General features: G+C 38.4%; 3 protein-coding genes across 8 annotated transcripts; 1 reads left to right on the top strand and 2 right to left on the bottom strand.

Moving 5' to 3' along the window:
* Positions 1 to 442: 442 nt before the first annotated feature.
* Positions 443 to 5,351, bottom strand: LOC108888171 (uncharacterized). Of its 2 annotated transcripts, XM_051076286.1 has the most exons (7): positions 5,102 to 5,351; positions 4,902 to 5,008; positions 4,482 to 4,584; positions 3,381 to 3,589; positions 2,390 to 2,537; positions 2,126 to 2,248; positions 443 to 2,018 (listed from the first exon to the last, which is right to left on the bottom strand). In XM_051076286.1, exons 3-7 carry the CDS (start codon positions 4,552 to 4,554, stop codon positions 1,969 to 1,971), a joined length of 603 nt encoding a protein of 200 aa, XP_050932243.1. In that variant the 5' UTR covers positions 4,555 to 4,584; positions 4,902 to 5,008; positions 5,102 to 5,351; the 3' UTR covers positions 443 to 1,968. The 2 variants fall into 2 exon arrangements, with proteins under 2 accessions (XP_050932243.1, XP_018539538.1); XM_018684022.2 differs by lacking the exon at positions 4,902 to 5,008 and having other exon boundaries at positions 5,102 to 5,350.
* A 1,024-nt stretch (positions 5,352 to 6,375) lies between these two features.
* LOC108888208 (B-cell receptor CD22) lies at positions 6,376 to 13,328 on the top strand. Of its 4 annotated transcripts, XM_051075889.1 has the most exons (8): positions 6,376 to 6,723; positions 6,930 to 7,274; positions 7,372 to 7,593; positions 8,797 to 9,084; positions 9,231 to 9,330; positions 9,444 to 9,477; positions 9,559 to 9,601; positions 13,188 to 13,328. In XM_051075889.1, exons 1-7 carry the CDS (start codon positions 6,678 to 6,680, stop codon positions 9,595 to 9,597), a joined length of 1,074 nt encoding a protein of 357 aa, XP_050931846.1. In that variant the 5' UTR covers positions 6,376 to 6,677; the 3' UTR covers positions 9,598 to 9,601; positions 13,188 to 13,328. The 4 variants fall into 4 exon arrangements, with proteins under 4 accessions (XP_050931846.1, XP_050931847.1, XP_018539627.1 ...); XM_051075890.1 differs by lacking the exon at positions 9,559 to 9,601 and having other exon boundaries at positions 13,188 to 13,275; XM_018684111.2 differs by lacking the exon at positions 13,188 to 13,328 and having other exon boundaries at positions 6,377 to 6,723; positions 9,249 to 9,330; positions 9,559 to 10,368.
* On the bottom strand, positions 10,508 to 16,944 carry LOC108888195 (B-cell receptor CD22). Of its 2 annotated transcripts, none has more exons than XM_018684080.2 (8): positions 16,497 to 16,944; positions 15,694 to 15,836; positions 15,404 to 15,483; positions 15,119 to 15,324; positions 13,068 to 13,331; positions 12,337 to 12,648; positions 11,807 to 11,909; positions 10,508 to 11,358 (listed from the first exon to the last, which is right to left on the bottom strand). In XM_018684080.2, the coding sequence occupies exons 1-8, from the start codon at positions 16,549 to 16,551 to the stop codon at positions 11,295 to 11,297; spliced, it is 1,227 nt and encodes a 408-aa protein (XP_018539596.1). In that variant the 5' UTR covers positions 16,552 to 16,944; the 3' UTR covers positions 10,508 to 11,294. The 2 variants fall into 2 exon arrangements, with proteins under 2 accessions (XP_018539596.1, XP_018539604.1); XM_018684088.2 differs by having other exon boundaries at positions 11,807 to 11,906.
* Between the last annotated feature and the right edge of the window lie 145 nt (positions 16,945 to 17,089).

The following is a 17,089-nucleotide window of genomic DNA, read 5'->3' as shown; positions in this document are numbered from 1 at the left end:
GCAGTGTGTTTCTAACATAATCAACTTTAACATTTGCACACATATTCCTGTACATCTAAAGAATTCCTTTTAACCAGCACATAGTTGTCAAAAATGCTGCAACTCAAAATTGTGTGTACTTATAAATATATATGGAAAATATAATATAATGTTTGTCATGTTAATGCTGTTATAATGAAGGCTCATATAGAGATTACATAATTTTATGTTGTACAATGTTGAGTTTTCAACGACTTTAATTGATCAAAAAATCTGCTGGAATTAAGTGCAGTATCTATCTTATGATATATTGTTGATTGTGTCTACTGCATCTTTTCCTCTCCCGTAACATCCAGTCACTTAGGATTCTACAGTGATTCAGGCCAAAAGGGAGAGTCAGACTGATTCTGCTTTGAATCAGTATGGGTCATACAGTCTTGTCATAAATTTCAAGTGCACTCACTTTTTGTTTTGATATCCTATAACTTTAATTTGACTTGTTATATCTCTTGTACAGGGTCAGCAGGCAACAAGAGAACAAGAACAGACTATAAACAAGAGCATGGTACAATAATGTGTTCATAAAGATAGCAAAAGAAAAAAGGCAGAACAGTGTGCACAAACAACACTAGCAACATATCCCTGATTTAGTAACTGTAACAAAGATCTACTGTATTTTGCCTTTATGCAAAGACAATGACTGTGTAACCTCAAACATTAGGGCTATTTACTTCAGAATGCAAATACATAAAAACACTTAACATGAAAACATTATCACATCTACTTACTTCATCGACTCAATCGCTGTTACAGCTGCCTCAAACACCAAAGACAATAATGGACACAACACCAGTGAAGAAGTTTAGTGAATGAACGTCTATTGAAATAGATGAATAAATGAATGAAAAGCATACACCACACACCACAAAGGTGTAGCTACCGGGTGGAGAGAGAGAGCGAGAGAGAGCTGATCAAAGGACCACCTCACATGGGATCAGCTCAGAAGCCAGCACAGGTGCTTGTCAATCAGCTGATCAAGCTGGAGCATGAAACAGGAAACACCAGAACAAAACAGTATATAATAATCACAAATAAAGGAGTATAAATTAAATATAGAAATGTGTATGTAGTTTTAATTGATTAATTTGAAAGAAAGTGCCACACATTCAGATGAAAATATTCTTTTAGTGTTTGTTATTTATGATCTTTTTAAAAAGTGAATATTTTTCTCAACAAGTAACCTGCTTGTTATCTCTACAGTGAGTGCCTCCCTCATGTGGACAAACTGTGAAAGTGTAACAGACTAACCTGGTATTAGAACAACTGGGACCCCCATCATTGAGTTCTTTACCTCCCTCAGTTTGCTGACACAGACCTGTTAGTCATATGTGCTAACACAAAGACCAGCTGCTCTCTTATTCCTCATTTGACCAGTGCAGGCATCTTTTCATGATCGGTTACCAAGCAACTTTCATAACATCTCTGCTTCCACTTACTGCTGCAACATTTAGGTCAATAATTTAAGCAGGCTGTTCTTCAAATCCTTGCTTTTAAAAACTACATACAGTCTGCCTGCTTTAACCACATTAGAGAGAACACAACAACACATTTTACATATGATTTATATCCCGTGAAGACAGTGCACATTCAACCATGGCCTAATCACAAGTGGGGAATGCAATCTGAGTTAAACATTTTAGTGTACTGTTTGAAGTGCTCAGTGCTATGTTATACACTGTTAGGCTGTGGATAGGGTGTGCAAGGCCCAGTTATTGAGGGCAGAACACGGAAGTGAAGATACCAGGGGTCAGACTGGATGTGGCCTCAAACTTTTCAGGCAACATCATTTCCAGACATGGATTCAATCCAGCTTTCACTTCACTTAAATTAGACAAAGACATAGACAAAGAGCCCAGTGGGTATATTTACAACACAGTAAACTCATTATCTCTCACTCAGAAACAGTCTTCCCCATCTTTCTGTCTCCTTTTACTCCTTCGTCACTATTGTGTCCATATCATCTTCGGTTTGTTTTCCCCCTGAGAGCACAAAGACATCACACATTTCTCATTCATTTCAATCTGTAGTTAATGTGTTCATTGCTTTGTTACATTTTTTTACACCAGTGAATAGGACCACTACTTACTAAAGCATTTCTGGAGGGTCTCAGATCTTCTCAGCATAGTGAAAGATAAACCAGCCACCAACAGCATACCAAAGAAGCCCCCAATGGTACAGCCGATGAGAGTGGCATGGCTAATGCCATTATCTAGGGGAAAAGAAAACAGGACTTGGTGGGGGAAGGACAAAGTAGAAAAGACACTGCCTTTTGTGCATCTAGTCTTTATCACAGAAAACACATTTAAAAATAAAATGTTATAAAATATGAATGAGATAGAATAATCTTCACCATAAACACGCAGAATAGCAGTGACTTTAAAGGGATTCTTCGCCTGCTGACACACGACTCGGGTGCCGTTGTCAGAGTAAGAGGTTCCCCTGAGGGTCCACACACCCAGTGACTCTTCGTTCTTCATTTCACAACTTCCGTAAAGAGCCTGAGGAGTGGTAGAGAGAAAACCAGATGGAGAAGAGTTAAGAAGAGAAGACACTGAAAAGTAAACATGATGTGAGCTGGGATGGACTCCAGCCCCCCTTGAGTCTGTACAAGCTAAACAGGTATAGATGATGGAGGGATGGATGGTGAGGGTGGACTGTTGGATTGAACATGACATGGCTTCAACCACTACTGAACTATTAGAAATCTTAGTCCTGGTCGATTTGGCCACTGTTGTGGTGGTAGTTTCAATACTACAAGTCACAGAATGACACATGTACCAAACACACTGAACTCATGATCCAATCTTGTCTTCTGCTTTAAATGCATGTCTACGCTGTCTATTGTCTTCCTCATTGTATCCTGGACATACATAAGTCATTTTTGTGACTCCCTTGTGTGTGGGTCTGCATTGACACGAGTGAAAAAATATAACTATAATTTTTTTTGTGCTACATTGTTTTTCTTTAAAGGTTCAGTAACATTTGTTCCTCCTTGTGCACACTCTATTCCTTCTTCTTTGTGTGCCAAACCACAAAACTAAGCCAGATTCCAAAAACTTGTTTCACATAGGTGGTGGTTTAACTATTGTAAAATGAGATTCAGTGCACCTTCTTAATGTAAAAACATTTCACAAGAGAAACTGGATGCTTAAGTTCAGGCTCATCTTGGTAGAAACTGTTGTAAAATGTTACACATTTTTCAGTGCGTTAACAACAACTTTCAACTGAGTAAAGCCTGTGTGTAACAGGGAGATGATGTTACTAAGGGGAAGAAGAGGGTAAGGAGAAGATAAAGTGAGACATGTAGAGTTAAATACTGGGGCAGACAGTGACCACCTCACCTGGGGGATGTCTTCCACATGGCCGTTTGGGCAGGTGAGGCTGTAGTTGCCGTGACTGCCGTAGAAAGTGAACGTGAGATTGGGAGAAGCTTTGGGTACTCCACAGCGAAACACAGCAGGTTCTTCCACCGCCACTATGACGTCAACTGGCTGTGTGTGGTAATGGAGAGCTACATGGTCCGGTGCTGAAGTGGTTGTGGTGTTTTCAGCTGGAACAGTGATTGGGTGTAAGTGATATGGAGGAGGAAAAAGAAGAAATAATTTAATAAAATCAGTAATAGTTACAAAAATGTTTATAGACAATTGTAGGAAAATCTACTGCTAAATCATGGCCTGTTTGTCGAATTCATTATTTTTACTAATAATTATCATCATTAAAGGCAAAAAATATGAATTTTTACCTGTTGTACCTGATCACATCAGAAAACATTAAGAGACATTTTTTTAAAAACATTCCTATCAGTGTTCTTTTACAACTAAACATGCAGGCAGTTTGGTGTGATCAGAAGTTTGTGAACCTGTTAAGGAACCAAACACAGAAACAGGTGTAACTGTCGCTGGACACAGATCAAACACGATAGAGTCTGATCTTGCTCAACACACTGTGAACACCATCACTCTGATTATTGTTGAGTTGAGTTCTGGTTATAGGTGTGGTGGAAACGAAACGCTATCTGAGACTTTAGCATCTAATACAGTATGTGATCTTAAGCAAAATCCCTCCGCTGACCTCATAAACATTTGAATATTCTAATGGAGTGGAAACCTGTGCTCTCCTGGGGGATTTTCCAGGAAGGGTAGGAGGAACAGAAGAATGAGGAAGTGTGATTGAAAAACTTCTCAAGTGACTATAATTCCACTATAAATCTTACAGATTGAAAAACGTTGACCAAGGTTGGACTGATGGCTTCTTGTTTGCTGCCGTGGGATTTTGCACTTCAGTCACTCTGTGTACTTTGTTCATTGTTATGACTTCTTTATTAATAGCAATATATGTAAGTTTTCAGTTTAGGCTTTATTTAGTTTACTGTGATTAAGTTCTGTAAACTTTAAACATGAAACAAGATCTTACATTTTGAAATCATGGATGGAATTAGTTACCTGGGGTGGGTGTGGTGATTTGGAGCAGAGCCAGAAGCAGCAAGAAGATATGAGAAACTTCCCTTGTCGCCATTTCTTGTACACGTCTCTCTTATTCCATCAGCTAATGTGCAAAAGTTCAAACTCAATAACTTTACTTTTCATACAACAGTGAAGGAATGCAATATACAGACTACATACATACATATATATATGTATGTATATATGTATGTATGCCATCAACAATGGCAGAAGGCATTGAGGCAAACTATATTATATTTTCTCCCCTCTAACATTTGTATAAAATTACTTTTTGTAATACATTGTACATTTCCTGGGATCAGGAATCATTAAACTCAGTAATGTCACACTGCTATTTAAACAGTCAACATGCTTCTGAGAAACATACAAGCACTTACTCACCACTTTATATACACTTACATTTTGTTTACTCTGCTGTTATCCATAATTACTGGGTTTAAGTTGTGTATTTTTAAATTAGCACTGCAAATCAGTCGCCCATAACCCTCGGTCTTTTGTCCCCAAATCTGAAAGGGTTTTGGTAAATATATGAATTAAAGTAAAATGGAAAAAAGACAGTATTGAAATGTAAAGAATGTCCACCAGTTTTTGTCACTAACCGCAAAATGAACTGGAAGTTTCCCAAGAGGTCTGCAAGCAGCTTCCTTAATCGAAGATTTAGACAGTATTTAAAAATAAGTCCTACTTCTGCTGACACTGTGTTCTGAAGAGCTCTCTCTGAACTGTTCTCTATCACATGTATCTACTGACAGTGTGAGGAGACTGTCAATGTCTCCACACAACGCTAACTCTCTGTTCACCTCTTTCTGCCTCAGTCCATCCTCCCAGACTGACCAGGTAGGAAGTTGAGAACAACAAGGCACCTGGAGGAATGTGGACATCTTCCTCATTTACAAGCCAGATTTCTGCGAATGAGAAACAGGTCGAGCAGGCCGGGCCTGAGCCAATAATAGCTGCTGACAGCAACGTCAGCTAATCATGGAGGGGTTTTCTGTCATGCCTATTTTACTTCACGCACGCAAACACACACGTTATCCCTCTCTCCCTTAGTACCCCTCCAGTCTCCTTCACGTTTCAGTCTTAGAATGAGATTTACATACCTGGGTGCCACAGTTTTACTTTCAAATGAAGTGCATTGTTTCTGAAAGACAGGGTTGATCTCCTGCCAACACAGCAGAAACTGCTCTCTCACTACACACTTGTACTTGCTCGAGGCCCAGAGTCGTTACAGTGTTAGATATTGAGCCAGTGAACTGTATTGAGTTGATAGATGAAGATTAGATTTTAGCTTTTTTGCTTGATAACATGACTAAGAGTACAGCTATTCTAACAGCTCTGTGAGGCTGCACATAGACACAGGGGTGCTTTGACCTAAATGCAGACAACATAATGCTAACATGCCCATAATAACAATGCTAACAATGCTGGTGTGCCACTCAGTCTAGTAGATGTCTGTTTCACTGATTATATGAAAACCTGGACCTGGAGGTGGTGGTGCCAGAAGAAAAGTCAGGGGATCATCCTCCGGAAATCATGACAGAAAAATTCATGACAATCAACATATTAGTTTTTGAGAAAGCTTACTTCAGCGTGGGGCAAAAACCAACTGACACTGCCAAAAATGACCATTATAAGAAAGTTGATGAGGTGGTTGAAACTAGAAAAACTAGTCACATACTGTAAAACATGAGAGTGCTGAAGCTAATGGGAGACTAAAGCCTTTGAGACTGCCTGATGTTGCTAAAAATAGTGTTTTTAGCGCAATTTGAAAAGGGAAGTTACAAAACAACATGAACAGGCATAAGACAGAAGGACATACATTTGCATGTAGGCCATAACTACCTTCCTTTTTTTGTGTTCTTAGTGTAGTGTCTTTTGGCATGCACTCAGTGACAGTTTGTGTCTCTTTTCTCTGTCTGTGAGGCTTGATTTTATTTTCAATGACTCATCCTGCTGTCAAGCTTACTTGTACAGAAATAATCCGATCAAATGCTGTGGGTGGAGTATCTGACTCCACTCATGTGTGACACGGCATAGAAAACACCATCCCCATTTAGAAGGGCTCTTTTGTTTTCTGACTAGTCAAACCTTTTTTTTCCCCCAGAACTCTAAGTTGTCCAACATTTCCTGATCCATGCTGCTAGCAAATCCCAAAACCTTGTGCACTGTGTTGATATGGAGAAGATGATCACAGTGCTGGTGCTTCTGATTATGGCAGAAGGTAAGGAGAGATTATTTTTTGATTTCCGTTTCAAGACAAACTACAAGATAGCACCTCTCCTGCACCACAACCACAATTCCTTTGTAAATCACAGTTGTTGCTGTCTATTTTCTTTGATGAGTCTCTTTTTAACTTTCCATGTAAATCATTAATATTATTATTATTTTAAATTTAACTCTTAAAAAATGTTTTTGTTCTCTCTGCAGGAACTCTGAGTTCTGGCTGGTCAGTGACTTTTGAAAACAAAGTTCCTTGTGCTCTAAAGGGATCGTCAGTGGAGTTCAGGTGCTCATACACCTATACAGACGGTGAAACTGTTAGAGAGACTGCATGGCAGAGAGGGACCTTCAAAAATGGCATCTGGACACGTGTTAAACTCTCAGACTTTCCTTCATATGAAAATCGCTTTAAATATATCGGTGACCTGCAGCATAACTGTAGCCTTGCAATTCATGACCTGCAGGAAAATGACACTGGATATTATTACTTCTGGTTTGATACAAACAAGTATGGACGGAGTAGTAAAGCGTCTGTGTATCTGTCTGTCACAGGTAAAGTTGTTCTAAATTGAGTCTTACTCTTTGTGTATAATATTCTCAGCTTTTCTTAATATCATGTTCTCTGTTTCCTCAACTGATTGATGTACAGGGCTGAGTGCCAGAGTGTACCCAGAGAGAGTGAGAGCCGGAGACAGCGTGACTCTTGAATGTAGAACGTCCTGCCAACTTCCCGGCACAGTCTGGTTCAAAGATGGGAACCCAGTAGCCAAACCACAGTTCCAGGCTCAGACAGAGGATTCTGGAAATTATTTATGTGCTGTCGAAGGACATGAGTCAGAGCCATCTGACCCTGTGGTTCTGGATGTTCAGTGTAAGTACTGTATGATGACACTGATGACATGCTCTGAATTTCACAGGCTGCAGCGTTACTTAAAACATTGAATTGACTGTCCTGTTGATTTAAAATTATAAGTTGAAAAGTTATTATTTTTGCATAGCTGATACTCAGTTCAAAGCAGTACATGTACCTATACAAACAAATGAAGTAGATTCACTTTCTAAAGTAATTTTTTCCACTCAGCCTATGGTGAATGACCATATGTGGTTTAACATGTATATATTTGGTATATCAAACTGGTATTTCAGTGTGTGACATAAATGTACCTAAGGGAATAGTTAATCATTTTGGGAAATACTCTTATTAATGACAGATTTTGATGAAAATATTGATATCACTATCATGTCTGTCCATAAAACATGAAGCTCCTGCTAGCAGCTAATTAGCTGAGCTTAGCACACTGGAAACAGGGGAAGACAGCTAGTCTGCCCACCAGCACCTCTAAAGCTCACTTATGAACAGGTTTTATCCTATTTGTGTGTTTTGTCATGTTTGGACAGAGCCAGACTAGTTGTTTTGTTGTATTTACAATACATGAGACATGAGAATGGTATCGAATGCTCAGCATGAAAGTGGCCTATTTCTCAAAATGTCAAATGAAGTCTTTAAAGTGGCTACTTGTAGGTTTTTCTGAATGCAGTTTCTTGACACGAGTGGGTGGTGGTGATTGTTGCTTACCAAGATCTTCAGCTTTTGTTGCATTTACAATACCAGAGATTAGAATATGCCCTCTGAGCAGCGCTACATCTTCAGGGCAGTCTGGATGCTACAGAAATCGGAAAGTGATGAGATGGGACAGCCAGGCTGGAGCTAGCTGGTTAGCTTGCTAACATCTGTAGGAGAAAATAAGTGATAGAAGTAAAAGCAAAACCATTCCATTGCTGAAGGCAGCTCTTGGCAAGTAAAGGATTGATGTTTGATACCAAACTCATAACTTTTCTTCTAGACTGGTAAGTAAACAGCTGTGAGCACTATCATTGGCAATGTAGTGATAGCAAAACTTATAAATAGCTCCTTTAAATTTTTGTATGAAAATTATTTCATAACTTTACTTACTTTGACCATAACTGGTCAAGATCATCCATGACTTTTTTCTTTTAAACTTGAACAAAAAATAGCCTCTAAATGAATGTATGCAACAGCACAGTGGTTGTGTGTGTTTTTTTTTTTATACAGATCCTCCATTAAATGTGTCCATTGAGGTGAATTATACTGGCCACCTAGCAAAGGGCAGCAGTGTCAATCTGGTCTGCAACAGTGCAGCTAACCCTGCGGCAGACAACTATACCTGGTACAGGGGTACTGTTTCCAGCTCCAGCTCTATGCTCCAGGTGGGCTCAGGACAGGTGCTGTCTCTCGTCTCTGTGGAAGCGTCCCACACTGGACTCTACCTCTGCCAGGCCAGGAACAGTGTGGGGGAAAACAACTCAACTGAGGTGCTGGTGACAGTGAATCAAACAGACAGTGAGTATGCAGGAAGGGCAGAGCTTGTAGGTCACTGTTATGTTAATCATAATTCTAATTTTAGAAAATACAACAATCTTGTTTGCTGAACATTTTTGGTTAATAGAGCAAAATCTGAGATCCTGTTAATTTGATTTCTCACATAGCTTTCTCTGCCTCCACAGTTAACCGTGTCATCCTCCTTGTTGGTATTGGAGTCAAAGTTGTTATTATGCTCTTGATTCCACTGGTTATCATCTGGGTTTGGTAAGTTAAGTTATACACAACACTCTTAATTTAGGACAAGATGGTTAATTTCATTATGACTATGATTAAATGCTGAGTTCAATGTACAGATTTTTCTTATTTCGTTGTTAAAGGAAGAAGAGATGTAATTCTGCTGTGGACAAAAAGGTAAGAAGGACCCAAATCAGTTTAAAATGATTTCATTACAGTTTGGCATAAAATGTTTAATGTTGTCCTATTATGTTTTAGGAGCACAGCCATGACTATGAAAACATCAGCACTGCTTAAATGGGTAAATAAAAACAAAAATAAAACAGGGTTACATCATGGGAAATGTCTGTGTTAAGAAAGCAGAACAGAAGCATGATGAGATCTGTTTGCACTAGAAACATTATGTGATATGTTACATTCATAATTGTTATATATTTAAATATATTAGTTCCATTTTGAACAGTGCTTCTGATCTGAAAATAGAGTTTTCAATAGCATCAGTGGTTCACCACTGTAGCAACAGACTGTATCCAGATTCAAACTTGGATATGCTGCCCCCTTCAGTTTAAGATACACATGTACATTATGTTGTTTATGTTATATATTTTTTTAAACATGTTTTGCTATGACAGGAACTCTGTCTTGTTTTTAAAGCAAGTTTCCCTTTAAACAGTTAAGTGAAAATTAAAATAAATTATTTTAAAAAAATTATCTAAGATTTCACACAATTTGTTTTTCTCACGCTAAATACATAGAACAAATCTCAGGTGATGAGCCCGTAGCTTACAAGAATAGAATATATAGAATTAGTGGCATTGCAGTAAATGCAGCACTAATTACCTGCTCTAATTAAAAACGTCAGATAAATGTCAAAAATGTACAGTAAATGCAACCTAAACAAAATCTCTTGAACTGTTGTGCTCATATGTGGAACTGTCCCTTTAAAATTTTGAAGCACTGCACTTCCTTGTTTACTTCATTAGCCTCTAAAGTAGAAGATGCATGTACCATTCTACTCAGCTATTTTCACTTTAACATGTGATTAAAATAGACTAATGAGATGAAGAACTGATATCTAAGTGCATTTTGTGAATGTGTCAGAGTCACTGTCCTCCTGGTTTTCATCCTCCTTTGCTTCTCCACAGTCTCTGGTCAGTATCTGTTGCTGCCTTATCACACTAAAGAGTTTACTCAAAACCACACAAATATGACCCAGTCTGAACAGCTAAGCGCTTTTAATTGGATCATTATGACTGCATTTCCCATCGTTTTCTTGGGTGCTCATTATAATCAATAACATAGTGTCAATAATAGCTGCTTCAGTGTTTTCTGTTTCCTGACACTGTCTGTACAGTACGTGTTGCACTTTGGGCCATGTCGTTGAAATCCAGTAAAAGTATCAGTGCTAATAAGTCCGGATGTCTGCATCAGATGTAATGAACCATGAAGGCTGCATTCAAATTTACACCTGTTACTTTAACATTAGAATCAACAACACAGAGTAGAGTCATTTTTAGTCTACTTTCTCACTCATTATAAATATTTTTATTGTATATTGCTTGGCTAATCCCTGACAAAAGCATTTAAATTATCCTGCAACACATTTCAACATACACGCACACATAACAAATAATAAGACAACTTTTTTCCTTTGGTTCATTCCTGGTGATTTTAAAAGTTCAAGTTCCTCCTTGTTTAGTTCAGTCCATTGAAATCCAGGAGTTAAAGTTTCCAGACATCTCTGTGTATTGCTCGCATGGACAGACAGTATCATATGATCTCCAGGTTCTCACACTCTCTCGCTTTGTGAACTGGCCTCACTGTCGACAGTCAGTGTTGAAAGTTTTTCTTCTGTGTACATGATTTCAGTGAGGAAAAGTTCTACCTATCTTGAGTTATTAGTTAGTTAATATAATAAAAAACAAAAAAGTTGGCTCGTGCTTTTGGTGGTTGTAGGGTACAGATTCTGGTTAGATTCTGGTTTTGCTGAGACCTTAAAGATCTGTAGCAGCTGTCGCAGTGAGAGCATACGACTGGCGTTGGGATGACTTCTGTTTCCTGAGAAGACAGAGAAATTATTCAACAAAAAACTTGGACATTTACATTATTAAGTTAATTTCATAAGAATATTGACTTACTTTTAAAAATATATATAAAAAAATAATATATTCATGTTTGATCCCAAACCTAGACACTGAAGATTTTTGGTAATATTGCTTGGTTGAGTGTCACATGCTGGATCTTTTTAACAACAGACTGTCTATAAATATGACATCCTCTGTTATTTAGAATGCTTATTAAAATTATAGAAGCACTGACAACTGTACAGGCTTATTGTTTTCTAATTATTGCTTATCATTGTTATTATAGTTTCTCTTATTTTTCCACAAGACAAACTACAGTACCTCTGAAGATTCCTAGAGATTAAATGCTGAGAGATCAAAGACATATAACAGCAAATGTAGAAAAATGATAATACTGACTGTAACAGAAGCAAAGAACTCACCTTGTCATAAGAAAAGCAACTATGGCTATAATAACCACTAAGACTGCAATGGTCACTCCGATAAGCACTGCTCTGCTTCCTGAAGAGTTAGATGTGTTCGCTGCTGTGGGGGACAGAAAAATAAGGACTAACTGTCTCAGGCAGTGTTTTATACACAGTATGTATGTTAATGGTAGAACTTGGACAAAGAACATCTAGGTGCTGACTATGTACAAGTAAAGCAAAGAATATTGGGCTAGTATGAAATGCAGCAAGGATGCCATCAGAAATCAGATGCACCATAATCATTGGGCCAGAAGAGAAGTCAGAGATGAAGGTGGGTTTGTCAAGCCACTACGGCAGTTTTCCAATATTTTGATATCAATTATATCAGTTCCCATAATGATTTAAGAATCACCCTGTACACACTAAGAATCCTGAATGACTTGTCCAGATGTTATTGATAATGGTGATATTTACTGCAGGGCTGTGGAGGAAACATGGTTGTAGCTTAAAACTGTATCACACACACAGGTTCTTCATTTACGCACCTCTAGAATCTGTGAGTGTTACAGAGTGAGCCTGTGATCCATGTCTGTTGCGTGCCACACAGCAGTACTCCCCATACTCCTCAGCGCTGATGTTGGCACTGCTGAGTGTTGAGCCTCTTCCTATAAGTGTAGCCAGGGTTTGTCTTGCTTGATGAAAGCTTTTGTCTGTTGTAGGGAGACATGCTGCACCCTTGTACCAGCTGTACATATGGACAGGTGGGTTAGCTACACTGCTGCAGGTCAGAGTCACAGGAAGAACCTCTTGCAGCTCTCCAGCAGGAGAGATGGAGACAGTTGTATTTCGAGGAGGGTCTACACAGTAGGGAGGTCAAAGGTCAGTTAGACCTGGCTTCAAGTCATATTAGATTCTGTTATTACCTTAAATTGTTTTAAATGAACAGTGAAACAAAGTTTTAACTCAATTATCAAACTGTATGGAGAAGTTTCTTCAGCAGTCAAAAAAAGAAGAACAAGAAAAAAAAACCTGAAGAATTTCTTGAGAATTTATCTGCAGCATTTTACTTCCATCTTTCCTTTTGATGTTTTAGAGTTACATGTATGACCAAAGAAATAAAAAATAATTAATTGATGGTGAATGAGTGAATAAATAAGTGAATGACATGGGTATAGGTGGCTATAAGCAGAATGGGAGGTATTTGTGAATACAACTGTGGATTTGTTCCAAGGAATGGAAACAATACATATTTCATGACAGTTAAAACTGTACTTACACTCTACATCAATGGCCAGGATTTTTGAGTTCTGCACTTTATCTCCAGTCTGCATCTGGCAGTAGTAGTTGCCAGAGTCATCAGAGGTAACTTCACTAATGTTCCACACCTGTCCATTAGATCTTGGGGCAGCGCTTGTGCCCTTGAACCATCTGAAGCTGGCCTGTGGACTGGCTGAGGGGCTGCAGCAGGCCAGACGTAAGGCCGCACCCTCAGTGATGCCACTGGGGGGACTTGCAGACATGGTGACTGCGCTGGAGGAGTCTGGAGAAAAGGTACAAAGTTAGATTATGACTGTGTTTTGCAGCAAGTCTTTTTCTCTCTTGAAATTATCTTTCTGGAAGAAACCAGAAACTCAGGAACTATAGAAATGCTGAAGTTTTCTGTTGATTTGTATAAAAATATAAATATATTGTATAAAAATATTGATCTCCACCATTTAATAACTTACTGTCAGTCATAAAAATGTAAAGGAAAATGCACTTTGGCTCTTCATGTTCTCAGAAAAAACATACAATGAGGACATGACATCTGTGTCCTCAATAGCAGCCCTATCTCATGTTTTTGAAAATGTTGCATAGTCTCACCAGCAGTGATGATAACAAGTAAAACAGTAAATTCTGACCCTCTGGAAGGCTCTATTCATTTGACACTCACACTAAAAGGTGTTGGTTTTTAATAATTTTTTCATGAACAACGCAACATGCCATGATTATCTGCATACAATGTGAGTTGAAAATCTTTATGTTGAATACAAAGATCCAGGTTTTCTATCAACTAATTACTATTGTATTGTGTACAATTATGGCTAGTTTTTTCATCTTTTTGGTTTTAACCAAAACTTAATGGGGTTTTGTAAATCATAAACAAATGACACAGCATGGAAACAGAAAAACAAGACAATAGCAAGAGTCACGAAGAAGTTTCTCAATAATTGCTTAAGATTGTGTTTGTGGTGGAACAACACACACAAAATAAGACTGTTTTTCGACAGGCTATAATCCCTTGAATTGCTCCACATCCCCTTTTTTCAACAAAGACAAGTTGCAGTTTGTCTCCATGTCTGGCTGTGAAAGCTACTAACACTAATGTAGACTTTCAAGAGAGAACCTGGCCTTTGACATTATGACAGATTTCAGTGTCAAGCTGAGCATAATGTTATATTTATTTTCAGTCTGTGGTCAGTTTCAGTTCTATTTCTCAAAAATAATAGAGTGTCAAACAAAGGGTTACATAGAGGAAGTGGTTAAAAGTGCTAATAGTGCAGAACATTAACACTTATTATCCAGTTGAGAAAAGTATAAACAACCTCAGTTAATTAGGACTTTGACATGATTTTGAACAATGGGAGAAAACTAATTTACAACTGATAAAAGTTCCCTTCTTTGTTTTAAGATAACAAACAGTTGAAAACAGCACACTGGCACTTTGTTTCAAAAAGTTCATCTCATCATCTATGGTAATTATAATTTTACTGTAGAGCATTGTTAAACATACAGATGTAAAATCAATAAGATTATTGGTATTTATACCACAAAGAGAGACCCTAATACTCCTAAAGACTAAAGACTAAACTAATGCTAACTAATTAATGCTAACTGCTGTCCTATAAGCCTTTTAAAGACTATCTATCTTTTTTCAGTATCACCCTGAATCACTTCAGGCCACCATTATATTGTTGATGTTAAGGTGTTTACATTTTAGGACTATACGAAACATCACTTCTGGTTGTGGTCTGTGACACCTGTTGAAGCTTAACAATAATGTCATATTGGTCCAGTGATGTTGCACATTACCTCTGGGGAATGAATAATGTTACATTTTAAGTATTTAAGACATATTTTATATTTGCACTTAGTTCTCTAATGTAACTGTTGCCATTTTATTAAATGTTGCTTTACATTTCAATTTTTTAAGCACTTTGTAACTATACTAATGATGATTCATTCACTGATGACTGTGATGGTCATACTTCTGTTTCTGATCGTGGTGATGATGGTGATGGTGATGGTCATTATAATGAGCTGTAATAGTAAATGAAATATTCCCACCTGCCACCAGTAGCTGTATGCCTCTCTGCTCTGGCATCTTCTGTGTTGGATGGTTGGTGATGAGGTAAAACACGTAGTTTCCACTGTCTGACTGTCTCAGATCAGAAATATTCAGAGAGCAGTTCTTTGTTCCTGGTTTTCCCAGGTACTGCACCCTGTTCTGGTAGGATGGATCCGGGAAAACACCAGCACTGTGGAACACATACCTGCCACAGGCAGATGTAGATACTTAGTATATTTGTCTAATCTCTGTGATGAGTTCTTTGCGAACACCAGTTGCAGTACCTTGGGGTGATACAGCGACTGTCTTCAAGACACCACATCTCCGTCAAAGCTTTGTACTGCTGTCCTGCACCTCCTCCACCCTAATAAAGAACGATAAAGACTCTGTTAAATTTAACTCTAAATGTTCAACCTTCTTTCAAAAACCTTGATTGTAAGCTTAGAATAATAGTGTATTTCTTCATCTACCACCTATAACTGCTGATATCCAGTCATTCTGATCACAGATTTTCACCCTTGCAAAATCAACACACTGCAGGATTCAGCTAACAATGCCTTCTTTATTGAATTACCTGGGCAGAGAGCTGCCCCTCTCCCCTGGTTTCATTAGGACTTTGGGGGTAGTCATAGGAACAAGGGAGAACCACAGAGGATCCAATCTGAGCGCAGACAGGACCGGAGGGGAGACGAACTGACCAATCACCAGCAAGAATACCTGAAGGGCAGAGGATTTGTGTTAAAATTAAAAAGTTACTGCATTATAACTATTTCAATTCATGGGGGAAACATTCACATCAAAAACATGTTCATGTATTTGTTCCCTGCAATATTTTAAGTATCGACTGGGTGAACAACTAACTGAGTGTGCATATAATACAGTTATTTTTACAATGTACTATATTGTACTTGTATTTTCTAGATGTTACTGCTTATTCTGGACATTTTTTTCCACTTGATATACTTGAAAGAAGGAGTTAGAAGAGCTCTGCTTGGTCTCAACAGATTCTTGGAACAGGTACTGACTGGACTGCTTTTGGAGCAATATAAAAAATATACAGTAAATTAGAGTCATTAATAAGATTGATACAATATGCATATAGCTCTGGATGCAGGCTTGAAACTGCCAAAAATGTAATGGCAGCTGCCATATAACATGACACTTAGTGAAGATGAAGTAATCAAACAGTTGAAGCCACACATCAGCTTCATGATTTTTGTACACAGCGCTTGTCACTCTAAGAATAAACTGTCAAACTCAATACTTTATTCTTGTCCATCAGTGTTGAAACTATAGACAGATGGTGTGTCACCTGATCTTCACAGTAAAGGTGGATGCCATCATGAATGCTGCAGGTACTTTTGAATATAATCTTACCTTTCAGAGAGAGTGTGAGGAGCAGCCAGCAGCTCTGTGCCACTTGTCCAACCATCTTCGGGTTACCTCCTTTGCTTCACCTTCTCTCTTCTTCCCACCTTCTTCTCTGTGAATGCGTAGTCCTTACGCTACCTTGTCTACCAGCCTGCCCTCATGTGCTCTTTAGATATGATGTGCCTATTTTTTCCTTCCTCGAAACAAACATCTACAGGTCAGACTGATCAACTTCTCTTTTATTTTCTATGACAACAAGGAACCAGGGCGATGACTGGGTTTTCATGTCAGTAAGGGGAACTTACAACACATAAATGTGTGTGTGTGTGTGTGTGTGTGTGTGTGTGTATCTTGGCCTTGGGAGACACAGTCTGTTTGCTGACTCAGTTGTAACTACAGACATTTGATGGGATGGCACTTGCTGCGAGTAATTTTTATATCAAGTCAGCTATCATCCATACAGCAGTTTCCGTTAACGCCTATTAGGCTGTATATTATTACGAGTAATCAGTGTCAGTGTCTTCACCTGTGCAGATCTGCAGGGTCAGACGACACCGAGAGCTCTCGTGCCCCCCTTTGTCCACTCCGATACGTCACTC

Source organism: Lates calcarifer, linkage group LG15 (genome assembly GCF_001640805.2).
Source record: "Lates calcarifer isolate ASB-BC8 linkage group LG15, TLL_Latcal_v3, whole genome shotgun sequence".
NCBI lineage: Eukaryota > Metazoa > Chordata > Actinopteri > Centropomidae > Lates > Lates calcarifer.
This window is presented reverse-complemented; position numbering and strand designations above follow the sequence as displayed.